This window comes from Primulina huaijiensis, chromosome 5 (genome assembly GCF_012295235.1).
Source record: "Primulina huaijiensis isolate GDHJ02 chromosome 5, ASM1229523v2, whole genome shotgun sequence".
Classification (NCBI taxonomy): domain Eukaryota; kingdom Viridiplantae; phylum Streptophyta; class Magnoliopsida; order Lamiales; family Gesneriaceae; genus Primulina; species Primulina huaijiensis.
This window is the reverse complement of record NC_133310.1, coordinates 18,744,702-18,770,338: the sequence shown is the minus strand read 5'-3', so window position 1 is coordinate 18,770,338 and position 25,637 is coordinate 18,744,702. Positions and strand designations below refer to the sequence as shown.

Genomic DNA, 25,637 nt, shown 5'->3' with positions numbered 1-25,637 from the left:
AGGTAGACCTATTTATTAAATTTTGACCTATTTGAAAGAATTTTGAAATTATGATGTATGACTATATGCATACTTTTGCTAATCATGTATTTTTGAAAGAATAATTTTCATCAAACTTATTTTTAAAAATATCATCTCCAAATGTATTTAAAAATTTTCAAAAATAAGAGAAATCTTTTTTTAAAAAAATTTTTGGAAACAGCCCTGCCAATTTTGCTAAATACCCATTACCAATCACCGAGTGACTCGCAATGCCGTCCCTTCACGAATCTCCCCATTGCTCATTAAACGCGATGGAAAACCTAATCCTCCACGATTCAATTTTAACTTGGCAAATGTTGTAGATAATCCGTTCATTGGATTCGTCAGTTGAATCATTGTCGCCGCCGTTGGGTTGGATGCATGCCTGTGATGGATAAGCAGGTGATGAAACGCGCTAAGTACAAGTCTTCTGTCAAGGACCCCGGTGTTCCTGGCGTTCTCAAATTGGTGATGAACTCTTATTGAATTTCCCATGTTTTATCTGATTTCTGGTTACAATCGTACTTGTTATTCAATTTTGAGCTCTGCTATTTCATCAAATCAATGGTTTGTATGTGATGTAATGGGTGATGAGCGACATGAACAACAGTTTCTCGCCACATTTCATAAGGCTGTCTTTCTTACCATCTGTTACGAGTTACGACCCAACAATGAGGATCCAGTAAATGCATTTGGTGGAATGAGTATTCTTGGTTGGTATCATGTGTATAAATTATTCTTCTGAATGGGAGAAATCGATAGGCAGAACATTTGTCCCAAAACACTGCGACTATCAATTCAAAATTATATGACTTTAAGTTTCCAATCACGACATAATAATTGCTGACAATTGGTGCTCCCGCTGAGGAATTCACACAATCAAATCTATGAGTTGTGCAAAAATTTCTTCACAAAATATTTAGTGAATTGAGCGCAACAAATTGGATTTGCTTTGGATTGGTATATATTTGTATTTCCCTTGTTCACAGCTTCCAGAGGCATCAAAAGTGCCTAAGCATTTAATTCCAAATTCTTCAATTTCTAAATTTGCAGTTGCAACACAATGGGCGCTAACCTGTTCAAACAACTTTTTATTTCCTATGGTTTTTTATATAGCTACTATCATATTTTGAGCAGTTTTGATAATGCATCAAATATTGAACCCTAATAAAGTTTTTCTGTCTTATGGTGTCAATAATCAATATTATTATTTTCTGTGTTTGTATCCAGACTATGGAAAGGTTTGTGTTTATACCCAGTGATCCAAAATCATCTGCAAAGCTGAACGTGGAATTTGGGATGATTAAAGGTTCTTATGTCTTATCAATTTCCCTTTCTGTTTGGACCCTTGGATACTTTCTTCTAAATTGATACTTTCTTCTAAATTATGGTTTTGAGTTTTGTTATCAATTTTGACATGGAAGCAGCAGTTAAAGATATTACTATTAGCGTAACACCCTGGTAAACCATCCTCATGTAGTGGAAAAAAATACGACGATTGAAAGATCCTTATGTTATTGAAAGATTTCTCATAGATTTGAGTTCTTTGTCCAAGTCCATGGTATTGAAAATAATTTCAAATCTATAGACCATGTTCCGTCCTTTAAAAAAAAACGTATATCATCTTTAAACCATGTTAAAAAACTAAAAAATTAAAATTAATTGAATACCCATTCTCTCCAACTTAATTGTGTATCCTTGTCTCGTTTTTCATTATTGAAGTGCAACAATGACCCTGAGATGTCTTTAATTATCTTCATTTGCAAGTTGCAGGACACAAATTTACCAAGGAAGGTGCTAAACAGGCCCTACTGAATCTTACTCAGGACCAAGTTTGTTGTTATAAATTAAAGATCTGATTCAGTTCGAGACTCTTATTAAGCACCTTTGTGGAGTGAAATGTTACTGTCCGCCTTGGTTTTGATCTAATTAACAAGCATGCCATTTGTGTTGTTTCAGGGTGGAAATTATATTCTTGAGTTCGATAATTTTCCGGATCGTGATGTGTGTCGGGACTTTGTTGGTGAGTTACAATCACAATTGAATATGCCAAAGGGACTTACATTAAATTATTCCGCTAAGGAGTATGAGATTCAAGCATGCCTCTTCTTTTCCCTTTTAAGTAGCTAATTAACCTGACACATTGGTAATTGCTTACTTATGTGCAGCCACTGCCATTGCATTTCACAGTGAAGTTGGAGGAGTGACCTCTGACAAGCCTGCGGCACCAGTTGGTACTGAACAACTTAGCACATCAGAAATGGAGTGTCGAATTAAGCTACTTCAGGAAAAAAGGTGAACGCATTTTCATACAATTTAATAGTCAATGAGTTGAGCTCTTTGCTAGGATCTTTAGAGAGGAATGAGGAAGTGAATGAGTCGAGCTCTTACTGGGATCTTTAGAAAGGATCATATTGGTTGAGATGTTGATGATATCTGGGTTTGGGACGGGATCCTTCAGGAGTATTCTCAGTCAAATCTTTGTGTGAGTTTTTATTTCCGATAAGTGGTTTTCCTTTATTTTTTCTCTTTCATGTCATTTGGAAAGCTCCGATCCCACCAAAGTTTCAAGTCTGCCAACTTGTGAGATGATGTAGAAGAAGCGGCCTTCGTGTGCTTTGTGTCTGAATTAGTGTGTGATGTGCAAGAAAGAAGTGGAGAATCAGGATCATCTGCTTATTCTATAAAGCCCTTGCCCTAACCACTACTAAACAGAATAATAAGCATGCATGATTAAAACTTTATACCAACAATTAAACAACGGAAACCAAATAACCTAATTATCTTACATCCCAAATGTAAACATAACAATAATCTTAGTCTTAAAAGTTAATACAACTATATCGAAATCATAATATTGCACGAAATCATAATCATTTCTCAGCTTACTTCACTAACGTTTGGAAAGTACCGATCCCACAAAAGGTAAAGGTCTTTTCTTGGATAGTTGCTCTGGGCAAATTGCAAACTTGTGACACTTTACAGAAGAGACAACCGAGTCAGGTCTTATGTCCACAGTGCTGCATATTGTGCAAGACAAGTGAGGAGAATCAAGATCATCTTCTGATACACTGTTCTTTTACGAGACGCATTTGGAATAGGGTTATGCAACACCTTGGATTCGAGTGGGTTTTTCCAGCATCTTCCAGAGATATGTTTGTCATGGAAAACGGAATTCACTTTGGAAGGGGAGCAAGGATTTTCTGGTACATCATTGTGCATTGTATCTTTTGGTCGACATGGATGGAGCGCAATAACAGAATTTTCAGTGACAAAGAAGACTCGTCGGATGAATTATGGGAGAAGATTAGATTCAGGGTAGCAAAATGGACAACTACCGTGCCAGTGTTTCATCACTTACTTTTTTTTTTGATCAGAAACTAAGATTTATTATAATGTTAAATGAGTTTACAAATTTAGTGGATGAGCCGTCCACATTGCACAACATCAAAGTTCAAACTCGACAGTAGAAATCCTATAGCACTCTATCACAAATTTGCTAACAATAAAGAAAACCCAAATCTCTAACAATGTCCGAGACCGTCATATGCTGAAACTGTGGTAAAACGATCGTCCAACTAGCCACTCTGAATTTGATCTTCTCCCATAGATCTTCCCACGAGTCATCTCTATCCCTGAAGATTCTATTGTTGCGCTCCATCCAGATTGACCAAAAGATGCAATGGACTACTATGTACCAAAATTTATGAAGTCCCTTCCCCTTTAGGAATCCCGGTTCCATGACAAACATGTCTTTCGATCTGCTTGGGAAAATCCACTCGAATCGAAGTTGGTGCATAACTTTGATCCATATTCTAGTCGTGTATGAACAATGCAACAAAATATGATCTTGGTTCTCCCCGGTTTCCTTGCATAGAGTACACCACTGGGGTGATAATACACTGTCCGGCCTTCGTTTATGCACCGCATCACAAGTCTGCAATTTTCTCAAAGCCACAATCCAAGAAAACACCTTTACCTTTAGTGGTATTGGAACTTGCCAGATGTTAGGATAGTATGGGAAGTCACGAGATGAGTTAACTGAGAAAAAAGATTCATAAAGAGATGAGACCGAAAAAGCACCAGAAGGATTTCCTAACCAAACCCGAATGTCCACTAACCCCACGCACAACCTAACTGAGTCTAAGACACCTAAAAGATCACTAAACTCTCCCAACTCTATGTTGTTTAACCCTCTTCTGAACCGCACATCCCACTGAAAGTTAGATACACCCTGAGAGTCATCGACAGAATAAAATTGATTGACTGGCTTGTTATTCGACAATGAAAGACGGAAAAGATTAGGAAAACGCTCTTTGAAGGGCAACAATCCCACCCACCTATCCTCCCAAAAGCGGAGGAAATTCCCCCCCTTAAGCACCGTGCCAATCAACTGATGACAAGTCGAGTAAGAACGAGAGATAAACTTCCAAGGGCTTCTCAAGGTGGAATTCCTCGCCAACCTTATGTCGCTTCCATTTTCTTGAATTCCATAAATGCTTCCCAAAACTTTTTTCCACAAAGAATCTTGCTCCACTGCGCATCTCCACCACCATTTACCTAAAAGGGCCAAATTTCTCAACCGTATGTTACCCAAACCAAGACCTCCCATCTCTTTCGGCTTGCACACTTGTTCCCAACTAACAACATGGTAGTGCGTCTCTCCATCGGGTCCATCCCACAAAAAGTTCCTCATTAATTTTTCCATACGTTGTGCCACTCGATTACGTACCTTGAAAAGGGACATAAAATAGGTCGGCATGGCACTTAGTACCGATTTAATCAATGTCAACCGACCTCCTCTTGATAGAAATGACTTTTTCCAACTTGCCAATTTTTTTGCCATTTTTGAAACAACGGGTTCCCAGAATTCCATTTTCATCGGGTTACCTCCCAGAGATGCCCCAAGATACTTAATCGGCCATTGCTCCTTCTTGCACCCAATTGTTCTTGCCATCCTATCAACATCCTCATCCGAGTAGTTCAAACCCAAAATTGATGTTTTTTCAAAGTTAATTTTAAGTCCTGATTTATTGCAAAACACTTTCAGTATCTCCACCGCTTCCATCAAATGACTTTCAGATTGTACAAGGAATAGCGTATCATCTGCAAACTGGATGTGTGAAATTTCGATTTTGTCCCTCCCAACCACGAGTCCTCTTACAACATTATCTGCCTTGGCCTTATCTACCAACCGCCCCAGTCCATCAATCACTAAATTAAATAAGAAAGGAGATAATGGGTCTCCTTGTCTGAGTCCTCTTTCCCCTTTAAACTTACCCCGTGTTCTTCCGTTGATGAATATCGAGAACGAGACATTAGAGATGCAACCCTTAATCCACTTCCTCCATTTTTCTCCAAACCCTTTCTTTTTAAGCACAAAATCAACAAATCTCCAGTCAACATTATCATAAGCTTTTTCCAAATCAACTTTCAATATCCAGCCTTTTTTCTCTTTCCTTCTATACTCTTCCACAACTTCGTTGGCGATTAGACAGCAATCAGTTCTCTGTCTTCCTTTTATGAATGCACATTGACTTTCCGCTATTGTGTTACTCATCACCACCTTCAATCTGTTTGTCAAAACTTTTGCCAAAATTTTGTATAAACTCGTTGTTAGACTGATTGGTCTAAAGTCTCTAATCTTCATCGCTTCTTGTTTCTTTGGTATAAGGCAGATATAGTTTTCATTCGTAGATCCATTGACAATTCCTCCCTCAAAGAATTCAGCGAATACTTTCATAAGATCCGTTTTAACTGTTTCCCAATTCCTCTGGTAGAACGCCAATGTAAAACCATCCGGGCCCGGTGCTTTGAATCCATCGCAATCAAACACCGCTCCTCTGATCTCCTCCTCCAAAAAATTCACCTCCAATTGTTCTGCCTCGACTGAATCTATTGGCCTCCACTCCAACCCCTCAATACCCGTACCGTCACCTTCCGATGCCCTATATAGATATTTGTAAAAACCAACGATTTTGTTCTCAATCTCTTCTTCTTCTAAAACCACCGACCCATCTTCCAACTCTATCTTATCGATCATTGCTCTATTCCTTCGGCCAGTCAACAATGAGTGGAAAAACTTAGTGTTTTGGTCCCCTTCTTTGAGCCATTTCACTTTAGCTTTTTGACTCTCCGTTTGAAATTTTCGGATGTATAAAGTTTCCAGCTCACATCTAGCCTCTCTTCGTTGCTCTTGTAAGTTAGCAGACCAATTTCCTTGCGCCTCTCTTTCGTCCAGCTGCGCAATTTTGTTTTGCAACTCCGAAATTCTGATATTCACATCACCGAAGACCTCAATGTTCCATTTTTTTTCTTTTTTTTTTATTTCTTTGAGTTTAGTCATGAATCTATAACCTTCCCATCCCTGCGTGCTACCTGTATTCCACCATGCTGCAACCTCCTCTTTGAATTTGTGGTGCAACAACCAAGCATTCTCGAACCTGAACGGTGAAGGACCCCATCTCAATTTTGCAGTGTCCAACCAGATGGGGTGGTGATCCGATGTAATTCTTGGTAGCACCGTTTGTCTGAACGAAGGGAAGATGTTTTTCCAACCCCCTGATATGAAAAACCTATCAAGTCTGCAACAAATTGGATTAGCCCGGAAGTTTGACCAAGTAAACTTAGCATTCAGTCGAGGAGAGTCGTGCAGATCCAATTCCTCTATTAGCTTGTCAAAGCAGTACATACTTGTGGTATATGAAGTGCTATTCATTTTTTCGCTCAAGTTTCGAACCACATTAAAATCTCCTCCTACGCACCACTTATCTCGACAAATGGAATTCAGACCCGCTAATTCATCCCAAAATAAATCTCTTTGTCTTGGCTTGCATGGGCCGTACACTGCTGTGAACCACCAATTGATGTCATCTTTCCACTTAATTTCAATAGATACTGTGAAGTTTCCGAGCAGATTGTCATTTACGAGGACCACTCTAGGATCCCACATCACTAGAATTCCCCCAGATCTTCCTTCCGCTGGTAAATTGACCCAATCGACGAATCTTGATTTCCACAAACTTGCAACAAAACAACGATCAACCACAATTTTCTTAGTCTCTAGGACCACAACGATGTCTGGATTTTCCTTTCTAATAACCCTTCGTACTAATTCTCTTCTTCTTGAGGACCCTCCACCCCTAATGTTCCACGAGCATATCTTCATATCAACCTGTTTGTTCCCTTCGAACTCGAACCTTTCTCATAATTGATCCCCCATTTAAGCCTGCTCAATTCTTTGCTTAAGCTGCCCGAAGTATTTTTGTATTCCTTCTTCGAAATGTACTCTGATCCCACATCCCTAGTTTCCTTTTCCTCCCTAAAACTGACCTTCACTACCTTTCTTTTGGAAGCTTCACTCTCGTAACCCGACTTGTCAAGTAAGTTTGCTTGCACGCCTCCTATCAACCCACTAGAAAACCCCAGAGCAGAGAAAGACGCGGGAAGAAAAGCATGAAGTTTGAAAGAATGGTTAAGACTCGATGAATGGAAGCAGGAAAATACCTTACCCACTAGAGGTTTAGTGTTTTCAAGAAAAGATGGCTCTGAGATGGGCGTATTTTCTTCTTCCTGTGTGAACATTTCATGAATCTCCACATCATCTGTATCGGTATTGCCCTTAAGTTCTGCTTGAGACGATATTTCGCTTCCATCTTCCGAATAATGAAAATTATCATTCCTAAGGTCGTCTTGTTGATCATCAAAATTATAATCCTCTTCATCATCAAGATCGATATCCCCTATCTTGCTCAATTCCTCCCTGTTCAGTTCATCCCCGTTCAACCCCCCGACTTCATTTAACATCACATCCTCGATGATTGATTTGTTATTCCTTCTGCCGTAGGTTTGTCCGTAGGGTGGCAGCAACTTGTTTGGATCGGCAGGCTTATGTGAGTTCTTGTCCTCATTTCCTTTGATGGAGACTGATTGAATTGGAGAATGTCTGAAGTCCTCTAAATTTTTTGGTACAATTCTTTTTAATATTTTCTCTACCTTCCTACCCATCCGTTGATTAGCCGACAGTGAATTTTCTGATAACCCTGCTCTTGCTGAATTTGAAGGCGAAATTCTTTGCTCTTTCCCCATCATACCCTTGTTACAGCAAGTAGACTCCCCCTTATCTTCGATGGTCCTGGGAATATTTGGATTTCCCCACCCTGCCGCCTTATGCTTGCCATTAATCAATATTTGGGCGTATGTTTGTTTAGTGTAAGATTCGTACGCCTTAAGAGCGAAGGAATCAACGGTAATTGTAAGGTTCGAGCATTCCCCGATTAAGAGTATAGACAATCTGTTCTGAATAAACCCTTCTCTAGTTCCTTTGACCTTTATCTTGGCTGCCCCTAGTTGTCGGAAGGATAACGTATCATTGCTGATCTCCACCAATCCCCCGCATCGATCCCCAATAGTTTTGAAGTTATCTAACGTCCATAAATTCCAAGATAATCCAGAGATCCTGATCCAGCTATTGCAACACTTGTAAGCCGTATCAGCTGAGTTGATATTAGGACTCCATTCCTCAAAAGCTAAGGAAACTCCACCGTCAAAGAATCCTCGTTTCAATTGAGCAAAATAGGATAATTCCTTCAGACTTGCCGGCCACCATACTGCTTTGTTATCCTGGAACGGATAAATTTCGATCCTCCTCTTGACATCCTTACTTAATACCGTTTCAATCTGTTCCCATGAGACGTTAGCTCTTCCTTTAGTGACAATGAGGGCCTCTTTCCGGTTCCTTTCGATGCAATTCCTTCCACCGTCCTGAGCGATCTTCTTCAAACCTCGGCAGTAGTTCCCTTCTTCATTCCAAACTGTATGTTGAGCATGGTCAACTCTGTTTGAGCCTATTCTGTGATCACGCATTGCTTGGTCCATCCTCGGAGCAATCCCCACCAATAATTTATTAAGGATATTTGATATTCGTAGCCACCCTTGGGAGTTTATCCCGCTTGGCACAATGATGATCTGTTTCCTCCCCAGCGCGTTAAACCTTGAGATCTCTAGGAATCGGCCTCTCCTATTAGCAAATCTCTGTAGAGTGACAAGCGCATTTCTTCCTCTGTACCGAGAGAAGTCCGAGCATGATTTGGCATTAAGTATGAAGTTCTTGATTTTTGAGTTGAGCCAACCAGCCTCCTCCCGCACTAAGTCCAGTAAATAGCTTGCATTCCTTGTTCTTTCCAAGCACCGAATCGAAGAGCCTCCGTTAACCATCCTAAACGAGAACACTTTAAACTCAATCTTGACTGCTTCCTCTCTATCCAGTTGCCTGCGTCTGCTTGCCATTAGTTCTGGTCCTGACTTGCAAACGTGGAGGTACTATAATGTTAGTGAGAGCTACCGGATCTGAAGAGGCCGTGAATTATCGCAGCATGTATAGGACGACCATGGAGATTTGAAATTTGAAATTGAATTTTGAGATTCGAAAAGGACCCGCCGACGGCCGGCGCCGGTAGCGGTAGACGATTAAGTCAATAAAACTTAGGCGTTGAAGAATCTAGGTGGTCGGAAGAAGAACCCGATTGGATTAGGGCTCAATAAGGGAGAGAGCATTTTGAATAATTCTCGCTCTAACAGTCTGAATAAATTCATCACTTACTTTTATCAGACCTAGTTAGGGATTGGCGTTTTATTTACCTTTGAAATTCTACTACTAAATTATTAAGCTGGTGTACCGTGGATGACTCATCCACTATCTGTAAACGCAACTTTTTTAATTTAATAATATTATAGTTTCCGATCAAAAAAAAAAAAACCTACACTGGATCACCACCGTCCGAACCGTCCAACCTAAGAACTGCCCTGTGGAATGGGGTGTCCAAGATGAAAACAAGGACGTGAGCGACAATAGCTCAATACGAGAATGTACGAGTATACAAATTGATATGATGCATGTGAAATGCATTATGCTCAGATATCAAGGATCAAGTCAATAATCTCATGATCAGCATATAGACGTCTGAGTGTACACAGTCTTTGATCTGCCATATGCATGTTTTGGCTCTCACACTCATCATCAAGACGTGGACTTATAATGTTCTGGGTCATCAAGACTCGGATATCAAGGATCAAGTTTCACTTCTCGTTGAGCCAGTGCAGTTCCTGTCGGACATTGTAGCTCTCGATACCAACCGTCCACGAAATAGAACAGGGCTGAGTGGCCCAAACAAACTAGGTATATGTCAAAAGATATTAGACCTAACATGATATCCCTTTCACAATATGTCAAAGCAGTAAAACATGTATCATGCAACAAATAAATACGCAACATATAAGTGTGTGCTACGTTTGGATATTTCAGTCAGTGCATCACGTACATCAATAAAACAATCTAACAGAAAGTCTATTCGTATGAACCTAGACAAACCAACATACTGAAATCACTATAATGCCAAATCCAGAATTATTAAACATGCTTCAAAGTTCTTCCTAATGATCTTTAAACCACTATTCAAGGCTTTAGGATTATATCTGCATCTGTCGTCAGTCCATTGATGATGTCTCGATCTTCGTATCCCCGTTCACCAACCTCTCCTCGAGTCGACGCTAGCTCCGAAGTTTCCCGACACTAAATTGCCTTAAAAATTGGCTAAAAACATAAGGTATACGGCTAGAACTAGAGAGAAAGAAGCTGAGGAAAAACGATATGTGAAACAATGAAATCAACTTCTATATATAGGTTGCATCCGGAGTAGTTCAGAAGATCCGAACTCAATCTTATCTGCCACATGTCATAATATCATTCGTCTAGTTAGATTTCTCGAGATAATGTATTTTGAAGTAGATTGAGTGGTCCATTTTAAATTCAGTGGATCTCAACATGTTGATCCTCAATTAATTAATTATTAATAATTCTTAATTAAAAACTCTTTAATCACGAGCTGTCTTTGGTTTAGAGCTTTGGAGGAGATGAGTTTGGTTTGGGAAGCTCCAAGATCTTATCTTCGCATTTGCTATTTGTTGTAGATCTTAGACGCAAACTTGGAATGAAGGGTATAATTTTTTGGACAATATTAGTTCATTGTATTTGTTGGTCATTATGGTTGGAACGGAATAGACAGATTTTTGACAGCTTAGAAGAGTCGGTTGAAAAGTGTTGGGACAATATTAAGTTTAGGGCATCTAGTTGGATTTGGAAGCATGTAGTATCGATATCAGATTTATTGAGGGATTGAAGATATATATGTCGTTGATTTGATCAGGATTTTTGTTTTCTCTTTTTTTCTGTGTGGATCATTTGCTTATAGTTAATGAATACAATATAGTTTCCTATAAAAAAAATTGTCATTAGCATTGATAGTATCTGACAAGACAAACATTTTGGTTTATTGGGTTCTTAGCATATATCTTTTTGAGATCAAGCATGATTTCACCTAGATCTACTTATCCGAAAACACCACCCATGGATGACTTGACATCTAATAAGGTATGATTGATTGAACTTTCAATTGGTTCCTCTGGGTAATATACTACAACTTTATCTTCTCATCATATTAATGGAACTGATGAAGGTATAATACTAATGAATTCAAGTGAATAGTCATATACTAATAGTGCAGGGTTATGGTTGACTGTATTCATTCAGGTATATAGAGTGTTTTATTTGGCCAACGTTGCCCCTTGCACTGCTCTCTACCTGATTTTTTGTTTCTTTCTTGCATGTCTGAGTTGTATAAATATGATGTTGTATATGGCTGGATGATTAAAGTCTAAATAAAGACTTATTTAGATACCTTCTTTTTTTCACTTTGGAGATAGCCTTTTGCCCTTGTATATGAGATGTTGTGGGCTTATAGATACTCGCTCAATAAATAGTTGATTTATATTTCATTCCATCATATTCAAAACGTTAGCTATGATGCTCATGAACTAACTGAAAATAATAACAAATATATTTGTTTTTGCAATTTTCTTGTGCAAGATTGTTTTACAGCCTTCGTTTCAGTATCATGTTTTCATATTTAAAGTAAATCTTAGGTTGTCATATTTGTGGTTATGGTTTAATATAGGTTATTAGTGATATCCTACAATTTTGGCCACAACGAATTCTTTCTTGCCCTTCTAAACCAATTTATCTTACAATGCGAACAAAAGGGGGTTGTTTTCCTTCTTTATGTTCTGCTGTTTGAATTTGATACTCTTAACTGCACCTATTTAATTTAAAATGCTAAAAAATGTACGTGGCAGCGAATTGCAGAGACTTCACAAGCAGTTTGTTATTGGAGGTATCTTGACAGAGGCTGAATTCTGGGCGACAAGGAAGGTTCGCTTCTGGAATTTGAACTCATTTTTAAATATTTACGAGAAACAAATAGAAATGAAAAGGAAAGAAGGTGTAAATTTTCCTCTGCTTTATTTTTTTCTTCTTGTTTGTTCTCAAAATCTCAAGATGGTTTAATAAAAAGTAAAATAAAAATTTCAAGGTGGTTGGGACTTCTTTTTCTGCATTCCAAATTGTTTTTTTTATTTTACGGATAGTCACTTGTATTGTCTTGAAATAAGTTTGGTAGAAGTGATATTTAGTTGATTTAGAGGAGCTACTGGTGGAACATTGGTAATCAATAATTATTGTTCACCTGTTGAGAGCAGAAATTGCTGGAGCTGGATGACAACAGACGGCCAAAACAGTGGGTTGCCTTAAAAAATGAAATGTGGACTGTAAAACCATTATCTGATGGCCAGGTACCTACCTAGCTCCTTCAGCACTCTTATGCTTAAGTACATGTTTGAGTACACATTTTATGCGTAAATTGGGTTGTTCTTATGATGTACTTGTTTTGTGTAATCAAAAGTGGATTTGCTAAGTCCAATTCAATCTTGTCATCCGAATGTTGGCCCTTCGGCACTCTTATGCATATGTACATGTTTGAGTACACATTTTATGCGTAAATAGGGTTGTTCTTATGATGTACTTGTTTTATGTAATCAAAAGTGGATTTGCTAAGTCCAATTGAATCTTGTCATCCGAATGTTGGCCCTTATTTGATTAGATTGAAAAGTTTTTTTTTTCCGAGGGGTGCGTGGCATGCTGGTAGGTTTACACTCAACATTGTAGCCCTTTCAGCACAATATGCATAAGCCACTTCAATGTTCTATCACAGACGATTGAGATGACATGACCCTTTCACATGCTTGAAGTTTTTTTCATTTTTAATCTTTTAGTTTCTTTCACACCCATATCCTCTCCCAAACAGAACCATCTCACACCCTGATAACCAGAAAAGGGGTGATTAAAAAATTGAAAAAGAACTAGGAGTTCGGCTGATACTATAGAGAGATAAGTTATGCATTTTATATTATCAGGCCAATCATCTCTTCTTCCGGCATTGTTTGGTCTTCTTGATGGGCATTAGATGTCAATGCCAATGGAACATTGGTATGGGAAGATTTGGTGGTCCATCATTTTCATGAGTAGAAAAGTGCTGTTTCTGGATGGCCATGGGTGGTGGGGAGGATAGTGGTGAAGTTGGAACTTGAAGCTTTATTTGCTACATATATGATGTCACCCCCATTGTGGCAATTAATATTTGCTTTGATGGATCTGAATTATTATAAGAAAGAGTTTGGATTGTCATGGATGATTTTGTTTTTTTTTTGGCTGCAAAAATAAATATAGATGCAGCATTATGAAGTTGCGCGTGTGTGTGTATTTGAAAACTTGTTAGAACAGGCACAAACTAATGGCTGCTCAGTCTTTCTAAACCTAGGTTTTATTTGCATGTATTAAGTGTTAACCCTGATAAGTTTCTGCAGTCTTCCATTATTTTAACATGGACCTGTCAATCTCAATTTTAATTGTTGTGTTTTCAGTCAAACAGAGTTACATTTAACCTGACACCAGAGATCATTCATCAGGTATGTTTCCTTCTTTCTTCCAGTGTTTTTTTGGTCTGTGTAGCAGCAGTAAGTGAAAATATACCTCATCCAGATGGTGTGCTCCAAGATAAGTTCATATACCACAGGCAACAATTGAAGTATCTGAATCAAATTCACTTGTTAGTGTTGAAAATTCAAAAGACAATCTTAAATGGGTTATGGGATACGATTGATGTGGCCATGTTTAGCCATTATACTAGGGACAGGAGCGTAACTGAATGATAAAATCGGGAAAACAATTTCCTTTATGATTCTTTAGAAAATGATACAATTGTTTTAAGTTTTGTGGTTCAGAAAATTGTTTCAATATTCAAATTTAAGCAGCGGTTTTCCGAAGAGACATATATCTAAGATCTTAAATCTATAATAACCATTTTTTGGGGATGATAATGGTATGATGCCACAATAAGTTCATAAAATCTGACATATCTATGAGATTTACAGGATAAGTGTACCCTTTATGTTTTGTTATTGAATAAGCTTACTAATCGGTAACCACCTTGTGTTGTCAACTCTTCTTCAGTTATATAAATTTTTTGGATTTAGAGTGAAATATTTGAACAAACCACTGATGACTGATGTGTAGTGGGAGAAAGACAAAAGTTGAAAATATATTTTTCTTTTATGTGCCTCTTTCTTTGCTTTGTTGTTTTTCACAAGTAAATTATAATTATTGTTGAATGCTTGAAATATTTTTCGTATATGCATCTGTACTCTTTTTTAACATATGGATTTTGATTCTGAATTTTTATTCAGATATTTGCCGAGAAACCAGCTGTTCGCCAAGCATATTTGAATTTTGTCCCAAACAAGGTTAGAATACCTTGACTTCTGAAGATATTTTGAGATATTTCTGTTTGCCAAATATTTTATTTTGGTTCTTCTTCACTGACTTCTCCCTTGCACTCACTAGCAAACTAGTAAACTTTATGGTTGATGCGATGTTCGCATGTCCTTTTGTGATTTTCAGTGGGTTTCCTCAACTTTTGGTGCTTCATTCATGGTTTTTTTTTTAAAAAAAAAAAATCAAATTTTAGGGTTCTAGCTTGTACCAGCGCATTGATGTGTTTTCTAGTGTTAAGGGTTGCTACTCTTGGGGTCTTTTCATTGAGGGATTGCTTCATGCTGAAATTCTAATATTATTTAAATTATAGTTCCATATGGTTCATAGTCTTTATCCAGTTTTGTTACGTCATGTCAGTATTAAAGAACATTGTAGTCGTAGCAATTGGTCCAATTTCCAGGATCTCACATGCTAAAGATCATGGCGATCACGTGTGCAGAAGCGAACCCTGTCAGGATTGTGACGTGTTTAGAGGAATATGATAAAAATAACTCAAGGTAAGTTTTTTTTCCATGAAGGGGAAATTGGATTCAATTGGAAATCATTGGGAGCTGTGGATGATTTGAAAAAGCTAGTGGAACAACCCTTATATCCATAGGTCAAAGACCAAGATGAGAAGCCTTTGATGAAGGATTTGAGGAGCTGAAACAAACAATGTGAGGTGTCTAATTACCTGGTTTTGATGGTCATGATATAATTGAGTGGATTTCCAAAACTGAACAATGTTTTGAAATTAATGAAACACCCTCCCTCATGTGATAAGGTGCAACTTTATATTTGTATCTATGGGCCATCCATGCTTTCATTTCCACAGCGGCATCATAAATGGAGCAACTAATGAGACTTATATATGCTTGATTAAAAAGAAAGTTGACTCGTGCAAAGTCAAGGATTTCAGACCGATAAGCCTAATCACAAGTTTGTACAAGATAATAGCAAAGGTCTTAACAGAGCGGATGAAAACTGTGATAGCGGATACTGTCTCAAATTCTCAAAATGCATTTGTTGAGGGGAGACAGATTCTTGATTGTGGACTTATAGCGAACGAATTGCTTGAGGAGGGGAGGAGAAAGAAAAAAAAAGGGATGGGTATTGAAGGTTGATTTCGAAAAGGCATACGATAATGTGGGTGGGAATTCTTGGACTATATTTTAATGAAAAAGGGGTTTGGAAGTAGATGGAGATCATGGATGAAAGGTTGCGTATCGAATGTATCATTTTCTGTTTTGATTAATGGGAGGCCGAGAGGAAAGATTAGGGCTTTCAAAGGTCTCCGACAAGGAGATCCATTATCTCCTTTTCTATTCAACTTGGTGGTGGATGTGTTGGCAAGATTGATTGACAAAGCTAAGGAAATGAATCAAATAAGGGGGTTAGAGGTCGGTAGAGACAAGATAGAGATATCTCACATTCAATTTGCGGATGACACGCTCTTTTTCGGGCAGACCGATGCTCACATAAGATTCATGGTTCAAGTGGTGGATTCTTTTTGTGATATGTCCGGATTAAAAATAAATTGGGAAAAGAGTGCTTTGTTGGGAATTAACCGTGAAATAGGAGAAGTTGAAAGGTTAGCACTACAGTTGGGATGTGGTAAGGAGCCTATTACATACGGGAGGCAATCCGTTAAAAGCATCGTTTTGGCAGCCCATGGTGGATAAAATGTCGAAAAAATTGGCTACATGGAAAAAATCATTCTTGTCTAGAGGGGGAAAATTAACATTGATATTATCGGTTTTGAATTCAATCCCGATTTATTTTATGTCTTTATTCAAGGTACCCAAAAATATTGCGGATTCAATGGATAAGATTTCAAGGAATTTCTTATGGGATGGAGCGGATGGAGATGGACACTTTCATTTGATCTCATGGGATGATGTATGCAAACCGAAGCACAAAAGGGGTTTGGGAGTTGGGAAAATCATTTTCAGAAATAAGGCATTGCTTGGAAAGTGGTGGTGGAGATTTTTTCACGAAGAGGGGACATTATGGAAGAAGATAATTGTTAGTGAGTATGGGTTTCAAGAAAATGGGTGGGATGTGGGGTTGGCAAGGAACACAACGTTTAGATGCCCTTGGAAGTATATTTCCCGTATATACCCGACTTTTAAATTAAGAGTTTCTACTGTTGTGAGAGGAAGGAATAAGGTTAGATTTTGGGAGGATAGATGGTGGAGGGAATCTTCGTTTAAAGATTGTTTTCCAGCTTTGTTTCGATTATCTTCACTACACAATATGCCTATATCAAATTTTGTTCATTTTGATAGTGTCACGTCCAACCATTCCTGGGATTTTCATTTCAGAAGGGAGGTAAGAGATCACGAGTTTGGTCAGTTGTCAGAGCTTTTAGTCGCCTTAGAGTCGGTTAGGGGTAGATGATTGTATTAAGTGGAGCGGGGATTCTTCGGGTGTTTTTTCAGTCAGTTCGTTCTATGCGTCTTTTTTCCCAGATGATCTTGTTTTACCATTCCAATTATTCCATGCTATTTGGAAAGTTCCAGTCCCAAACAAAATCCAACTTTTCTCTTGGACAGCCACTCTGGGTAAGCTACCGACCTCGGAGATGATTCAACAAAGATGTCCTGGTATTACTTTGAGTCCCAACTGTTGTGTCTTGTGCAGAAAGGAATCAGAGAATCAAGATCATTTGCTCATCCACTGTCCATTTTCGATAAATCTGTGGGCTAGAGCGTTGCAAGAGATGCGATTGGTTTGGGTTACACCGAAGTCAACAAAAGAGCTATTCAATATGGACTTGGGACAGCCAACTGGAAATAGAGGAAGAATTTTTTGGCAAGTTGTGGTCCATTGCATTTGTTGGACGGTTTGGTTGGAGAGAAACAGAAGAATCTTTGATAACATGGAGGCAAACACAGATACTTGCTGGGAAAAAATCAAGATCAACATGGCGATGTGGGTTGGAAATCACAAAGACTTCATGAATGTCTCCTTTTTCGATTTGTTGAGACACTGAGAATATGTGTATTGCTAATTTATTTTTAGTAGGTTCTGCGACATTATCACAGTGGACTACTAGTCCACTGATGTAATCCTTTTTAAGTTATAATTAATAACATTAGTTTCCTATCAAAAAAAAAATAATGGGTTGCTTCTTTAGTGGTTTACGAGATGACGCGAGGAGGGCCATGTCAGTAGCCATGGTCCGGTTACATTAAAACGAACAATGGAGTTGGTGAGGGATGTTGAGGATGAAACAGGCCATAGAGACGGACAACACATGGTTATGAACATGATATAATATTGGTAATGGGAAATTCAACTCTAGTGGGCTTATTGTTCGGGCTCGGACTCAATAATTGGGGCAAACTACCAAGCCCGATCAGTTATTTGATAGTATTCTAATGCGATTTATGAGAGAGGGGTTACGTTCGTGAAGGTGGTCGAGTCTGGGGGGAAAATTCCTCCCTTTGCCCCATTGTTCGTTGGCCAGGGGCTGATAGTGAACCATCAGCAAATTCTCTCCGTGGTAAACGTCTGGAAAATAAGCCAACAGATGGTCAAGCTGTTAACCATCAATAATATTTACAGAGAAAGGAGAAGGATTTATATTTTTGATGTAGAGAGCCTTACAAATCTTCACATCGATGCCCTCATAACTCAATGTGTGTAACGAGAAGAGTATTAAGGGGATGGAGAGGTGAATTTCAATACCGAGAAAACTGAGAGTAGATATTTAGGAGAAAAATAAGTGGGGAGAGATTTTGGGCCAGGGTTATAGGAAATCATTTGATATTTTGAAAATCTCTATGATTGTATTTCTTATACTTAACTTTTATTTTCATGGTTATTATTCTTCACCCAAAGTTAGATTGTGAACTCACTAGCCTTTTGTGTTTGACGATCTTTATATTTTGTAAAACCCATAGAAAGATTGTTGAGCATCTACTGAGTTCAGTTACTTAAATAGTAATAATATTTAACATTTGTAACATATCTGTTAATGTGCTTCAAACTAATTTCATTTTTGGGCGGTGCTATCCAATGTTTTTTGGCAAAAGAATCAGCTAATTTTACTTTGTGAAATTTTGTCAAGTTATATGGCACACAGACAGAGACTTAAAATTTTGTCACTGTTTTGAAAATTATTTATGTGTGTGATATTTTGTGGTTAAAACAATGCTATCATGTTCAAAATTCTGTCTAGGAAAATGATAAGTGGTTTGTATAGCAAGAATGTATACCTTTTCTTTTGCAAAAGCCTTGAAGATATAGTGCGGTTCAAGTGTTTGTTATGTATTGCCATAACCACGAAAATCACTAGAAAATAAATTTTATTATTTTATTCCAGATGACTGAGAAAGAGTTCTGGACCAAATACTCAAGAGCAGAATATTTTCACAGCACAAGAAATGTGGTTGCTGCTGCAGCAGAGGCTGCTTTAGACGAGGAGCTTGCTGTTTTTCTGAAGCAAGACAAGATGTTGGTTGATGAAGCTCGCAGAAAGGTGATTTTGAGATTAAATTTCTTTATATTGTGCTTGAGACATTCTCATCCAGCATCTTGTATCTTTTGTGATTATCTTTCGCTCATTTTGGTGACAATTGTTACTCAATTTTCAGATCAGGCGTGTCGATCCAACTGTGGACATGGAAGCTGATAAGGGTGATGACTACATACATCTCCCGGTACATTTTTGGTGCTGATAATCTGCAATCTTATTACTAGAACTTGTCCATGAATTTTTTTCCAAATAGAGGCTTTCTAGTTTCTTTGACCCACTTTGCATTTAATATGTTGTTTTTGCTCTCAAGTTTATGAACAATATCTGATATCCAAAACAAGTTTTTTGTGTTAATGACATTTGACATTTCCTTGATATTTAGTTTCCCATTCATTTCTTGTAATTTGAATTTTATATATTGTCCCCTTTCTCATGTTTGCAGCTGCAATTTGGTATTGATTGCGTGTTATTCTATGATCAATGTATTTTTATTCTCTTTAAGCAATTTTTTTCTGTACAATTGCATATTGGCATTCATGGCATGCTACAGTTTGATCAATGAATTCATTACTCTCATTAAACGTACTCCATAGGATCGTGGTCTACTTAATGATGATACCAAGGATGTTTTAGATGCTCAATATGAGCCGTATCGAAGATCGTTCTCACAAAATCTCAACCAACATGCAGCTGTTGTTCTTCAAGGAAGAGTTGTAGGTTGGTTTTTCAGAGCCTTCTAATACTTATTAATCAATAAGTAGGGCTTTCTGTTTTTAGGAAGTGAAGATTTTCAATGTGACTTGAAGTTCTTAAATAATTTTCTGGTTTGTCAGAGTATGGCCTTGTTTGTTGCTTTTGATACCTGTTGAATCTGGAATGAAACTGGGATTATCATTTGCTGGCCGGCAATGTAGAGAGTCTAGAGACAGCATGACTTGTTTTGTTTTGTGCAGATCCAGTAGGTGGCATAGCTAATGCTATATTTAATAAGGGCTAGCTGAATTTTATGAGAGATGGGAATGTTGTTTTCTGATGGTGAGACTAGTGTGATGTATCCAAGTCATCCTTGGAGAGTCTAGATATTTTTCTGGAGTGTGCACATTGGTGAGTGCATGTGTATGTGCACACGGGAGCATGTGCTTGTGTTAGCCTTCTTTGCAGCATCTCATTGTCTGCTATAACTTATTCAATAGGGTGCTTATTCATAGAGTTATAATCAAATTTTGTTTTATTATCCATAAAAAACTTCAGGTTTTGTTCTGGTTGCAAATTCTGCTTCTCATTTGTTGTTTATTCATCGTTGATTGCGGTCACCTCTATAAGAATCCAAAGCAGTTTCATTATTATCCAATTAAATTACTTCAACATGTTTAGATCGTAAAATAACTACTTTGTACCGTTGCTGAATTATAGCACAGCCTGACTTTTTCTTTTTTTGTTTGAACAATCTGATAATAGATGTTGGTCTAGGAGACGCAAGGTCTGTTGCTGAAGCCCTCATCAGGACAAAACAAGGTTGGTATTTTAAATTCAAGGGTTTCTTAGTTTCCATTTTTATTTGTGATAAGTATGCTTGCTGACTTGTAATTATATTTGCAGCTGAATTGGCTAATGATTTATCTGATAGAAATTTGGATCGAGAACGGTCAGACAGGATTTCTCGAGTGGCCGACATTGAGGATCTTCGGGGGCCTCAAGACCCTTCAGTTGCACCCCTACACATAAAGGTTTGACCTGTTTTTTTGGGAATTACATTAGAATCTTATTATTTTCTAATTTTTTGATTTCTATATACAGGATCCTCGGGATTACTTTGATTCTCAACATGCTAATGCCCTAGAACCATTGGGGGATGCGGGTTCAGGTGCATATACAGTATTACGTAGTGTCAGGTCCAGCGAAGCCTATGATTCCTTAAGGGAACTCATATCTGATGTTAGAGTAAGAGGTCTGAAAGAACCATTTATGAATCAGGAAGTCCCTTTCAAGGTAACGGCACTTTGTTCATGAACACTTTTTGATATGGTTTATGAAAGAGAGAGGCTTGCATACTTTACCAATGGCTGATGCTACAAAATTTTACTGCTTTGTGTTATTGTTTACAGGTCCTCAACGTGTTGACCCAGAACATCTCTAGCACCAAGTTTAATATTGGAAAGAACCCTCATGGAAGTGTTTTGGATAGCTTGCCAAAAGTTCTTAAAGAGGAACTATTACATGTAAGCTCTGACCCAAACTTATACTTATTAAATAACTACATTCAAAATGTTTCAATTATGACATTAGTAAATTTTTTATATCAATTGAATGAAGCTTATTTTTTGTGGCAATTTGTGCATATCAATCATTGGTGATGTTCGAGTGAGAGAATATCTTTTATTTCAGCACTCGACGTCTATCCAGGAATTATTGAAGCACTTTTGGTCGTCGTACCCGATAACCACGAAGTACCTTTATATGAAGGTTAGTTCTCACGTTTGAAATCATTGTGGTACCATTATTGAATTCTTTATAGCTAGTCTAACAAAGTATTGCAACGTGTCTTGACACGAAGCTACAATGAGCTTCTCCTTGTGTTTTCTTCATGGGACTGCCACATAATCAGCATAATGTTTTAGACGAATAAGTTAGAGGTGCTAGGAACTTTTGGCTGAGGGAGTGGTAATTTGACTGGGAAGAGGGGAGCGATTTTCCCCTGGTTGGTGAAACCAAAAGAAAGTTATAACGGGTTGAGCCTCGACGTAACCTTGAACCTCATGAAACTGAGGGTGTGCAATAGTTTTACAATTGTTTCTTTGATCTCTTTCTTTAATTTAGATGAAATTGCAGTGAAAGAAGATGATTGTATTCCCCTTGTCAAACCAATATTGAATCAATTTTTACTCTCGAATGCTTCGGTCACTAACAGGTAGCTAGATTGAAAGATGCGATGTCACAAGTGTATCCAAAGCTGCAGGTACTTGAAGTTCTTTTAGATGTGTTGACTTGTCAATGCATTCTGCATTGCCTATATGACCTTTTTTAAATTTCATCTGGTGTCAGGAAATTAAGGTATCTGTTCAATCGGATTTCAGGCATCAAGTTTCGCTTCTAGTTCAGCCAATGCAACAGGTATAGTATTATCTCCCCATTGAGGTTGCATCAAGATTTTTGCTTTTCGTTCTAAATATTTGATGCCTGCATTGTGTTGTGTTCTCGTCTCTCGGCTGACTCCAATTTGCGTGCAACTTGTTGATTCAGGCTCTAGACGCTGCCTTGACACATTACGAAGCTGATGTACAGAAGAGACTTGCTAGGAGTGGAGAAAGACTCAACGGGATGGCGTAGGAGTAATTTTAATCTGTCATTATCCGCATTGAGATTGCATGGGTATATTGCACATTCTACAAAATTTTGTTAACTGTGGTCAGGAAGAGTATCCCTATCCTTTTTTTTCAAATTCTTAGGTATGCAAACGTTGTACTTCCCTTTTTTAAAAGAACTAGTAAGAGAGACATGTTCTAGACACGAATACACATGATCTATTTATAATTTGTTGGTGATATTAGTTATAAAATATTTATAATCTTCTTGTCTTGAATTCATTTCCTTAAATTGAAATCCACCTCCTTAACATTTAATGAAACAAATATTAAATAGTTCAAATCAAAATCTCATCTTTAAACCATGTAATATGTTTAAAAATTTAACAAGCATATAAACATAAATAAGAAAGAGTACGCATGTTAAGTTTCTGAATAAAAACTAATAGAAATAAATATTTTCGAATTCATGAATAATGGAACATGCTTTTTGCCAACCCAAACCAACATAATCATTAATTTTCTTCATGCCATTAAACATAATTGACGTAACAAATCATTTATTTTTTGTATTAATTTAGCACTTAATTGAAAAAATAGTGTTGTATAATTCATATTAATATTTTACCCGTGCGATGTAGATGTGTTATTTTATGTAATTAATTGCTAAAATTAATAAGTATTAGCGTGTAAATAATTATTTAAAATTATTGGTATAATATAATAAATATATTTAAATTTTAAATATTATTATATCAAAATATTTATGTTATTTGAGATAACACTCAAATGATGATAACAATATTATATCATTAAATTGATTTATTTATCTTGTTTAAGTGAAATTGTTATCAATAAAAAGAATAGAACAAAATATTTAAAAAATTATATAATATTTTGTTTATCAAAATTTTAAACAATAAATAAATATTTTTCAAAAATTCAAAATTTTTGTCATTTATTAGATGAATAAACTTTGATTAAAAATTAAAATTTTTTTACATGTTAAAAANATATATATATAATGACATTATTTGAGAATGTGTTTCACTCTTTCTTATATATATATAATGACATTATTTGAGAATGTGTTTCACTCTTTCCATGACCGGACACTTGATTCTTCCATAGATGTGTGAACCCTGTAAAATAAAGAAAATACAAATAATACCCCTAAATCAAAAAAAAAAAAATTATGGAAAAAATATAATAGAAAATACATTTTAAACTGAAATCTTTTTTGTGTTCAAATAAGATCGTATAAATGAACTAATCAGAGTTTAAGCGTCAAATGTATTTTAAATAATTTACCTCACGAGTGATATTGAACATTGCACCAATTTTTTTATTTTTATTCTGATTGAAAATTGATTTTCTGAATGTGATGCATAAATCAGTCTGAATTATTTATACAGTTTATGATAACAACTAAATATATCATAGTAACATAAAATCATATTCAAAATTAAATGAATTTATATAATAAATGCAAACATTTAAAAGTAGTTTATGTTTTAAATGAATTCAATTAAAAAAATAAAAAAACATATAATTCATAAATTACATTTGAATTGATATAAAAATGAATTAAAATTTCATTCATAGAATTACTTAATTTCTATTTTTCAAATTTTAAATAGGTATCTCTATTAATATTTATTTTATTTATCAATATTATCTTAATATTTTAGCTTGTTTAAAAAATGGCTTAATATTTCCTACAAAATATATACATCGCCTAAAATAATGTACGTAGTCTTTTGTGCTCTGCTTAGAATATAAAATAAAACAATGGCATAACTTGATAATTTTTAATTTTATTTTAGCATTTATTAAATAACATTGTTTATTTTTAGATATATTATTTATTAACATAATGGGTCCAACAATTTTTTCCCATATAGCTTGATTTTTGTCTAATGTATTAGTTTTAGCGCTGAATTAAAAAAAACTTGTATAATTCATATTCTAATTACTAATATAATTGATCTAATATTTCGTTCACTCAATAAAAAAATGTTAATAAATTTCATCCAGTTAGTCAGTTACAACTTTTCCGGTAAATGTGTTGGCCTTAATTTAAATTTAAATTAATAAATAATAAATTCCATTTTAATTGTAAATCAAATCAATGTAGTTAATTAGCAAGCATTTCCTTTTAGAAGAAAACAAATCCTACCGAAATAACATGTAATGTGACGGGTTATAAACCCAATTAAATTATTAGGTCCATTTCGCCTACAAAAGTCTAAGCTCGCTCAACACACAAAAAATCTATAAATAGAATTGGGCAACTTCTGATGTCTTTTAACGTTTGTTCGTGATACAGATGACAACTCACAAAGTTTGTTGTTTACCGGTCATAGTTACGTGACCCCGCTATGAGCCCTCTTATGAGAATGTCTACAATCCTTTTTACAAGACCGTCTACGAGACTGTTTACGTGAACCTGTGTACGATAGATTCTACGATCTCGTTTACGATCCATTCGTAACATACATTGATCCGTCTATGTTAGTCGTCTCCGCCAGTAATCTACGACTATTTGGATCTGTTTACGATCAAGTCAAATCTTCCTACTTTGATCTACGTAATCCGAGCAACTAGATTTTTTGACATAAGTGAAACGATTTTATGAGTCGATTTTGTGANTTATTTTATTGTATATATGTATATGATTAACTCGTTTCACGAATAAAAATTCCGTCAAACTATCTTACAAAAAAACCTACTTTAATTATAAATATTTTTTGATGCACATTCATATCTTTTGTTTCTTTTATTTGTTTAAATAGTTTTCGTCTTTACTTCTATTGTGGGGCAAAAAGGTTTGAAAGGACAAAAATTGTTTTTTTTAAAATCATTTTCCTGAAGGGTTATTAATCCTTATTTTATCGTATGATCTAGTAAGAATAATTTTGAAATTTTAATTGAAATACATGAGAGAATTTTTTTTCTTTACACGAATATCAAAAGAAAGACCCAAAAATCACATTTTTCCGCCTGGTCATGCAAATGAACACCCAAAAAAAGTAGTATTTTGAAGGAATATACATGAAACTAATAGTTCTCTCTACCTTAATCTGCATGTCCCCGACAACTGAAGAAAGTGACCTATATCTAAATGAAA

The 25,637-nt window shown here is 36.4% G+C and overlaps 1 protein-coding gene across 5 annotated transcripts; it reads left to right on the top strand.

The window, feature by feature from the left end:
- Positions 1 to 203: 203 nt before the first annotated feature.
- On the top strand, positions 204 to 22,745 carry LOC140976805 (general transcription and DNA repair factor IIH subunit TFB1-1-like). Of its 5 annotated transcripts, none has more exons than XM_073441124.1 (20): positions 204 to 489; positions 1,252 to 1,330; positions 1,795 to 1,853; positions 1,981 to 2,044; positions 2,190 to 2,316; positions 12,211 to 12,286; positions 12,613 to 12,705; positions 13,834 to 13,878; positions 14,656 to 14,712; positions 19,053 to 19,208; positions 19,324 to 19,389; positions 19,799 to 19,922; positions 20,664 to 20,720; positions 20,805 to 20,932; positions 21,003 to 21,194; positions 21,311 to 21,424; positions 21,609 to 21,668; positions 22,114 to 22,161; positions 22,248 to 22,316; positions 22,446 to 22,745. In XM_073441124.1, the coding sequence occupies exons 1-20, from the start codon at positions 403 to 405 to the stop codon at positions 22,530 to 22,532; spliced, it is 1,788 nt and encodes a 595-aa protein (XP_073297225.1). In that variant the 5' UTR covers positions 204 to 402; the 3' UTR covers positions 22,533 to 22,745. The 5 variants fall into 5 exon arrangements, with proteins under 5 accessions (XP_073297225.1, XP_073297224.1, XP_073297227.1 ...); XM_073441123.1 differs by having other exon boundaries at positions 21,591 to 21,668; positions 22,446 to 22,744; XM_073441126.1 differs by lacking the exons at positions 22,114 to 22,161; positions 22,248 to 22,316; positions 22,446 to 22,745 and adding an exon at positions 21,793 to 21,932 and having other exon boundaries at positions 21,609 to 21,669.
- Positions 22,746 to 25,637: the final 2,892 nt, after the last annotated feature.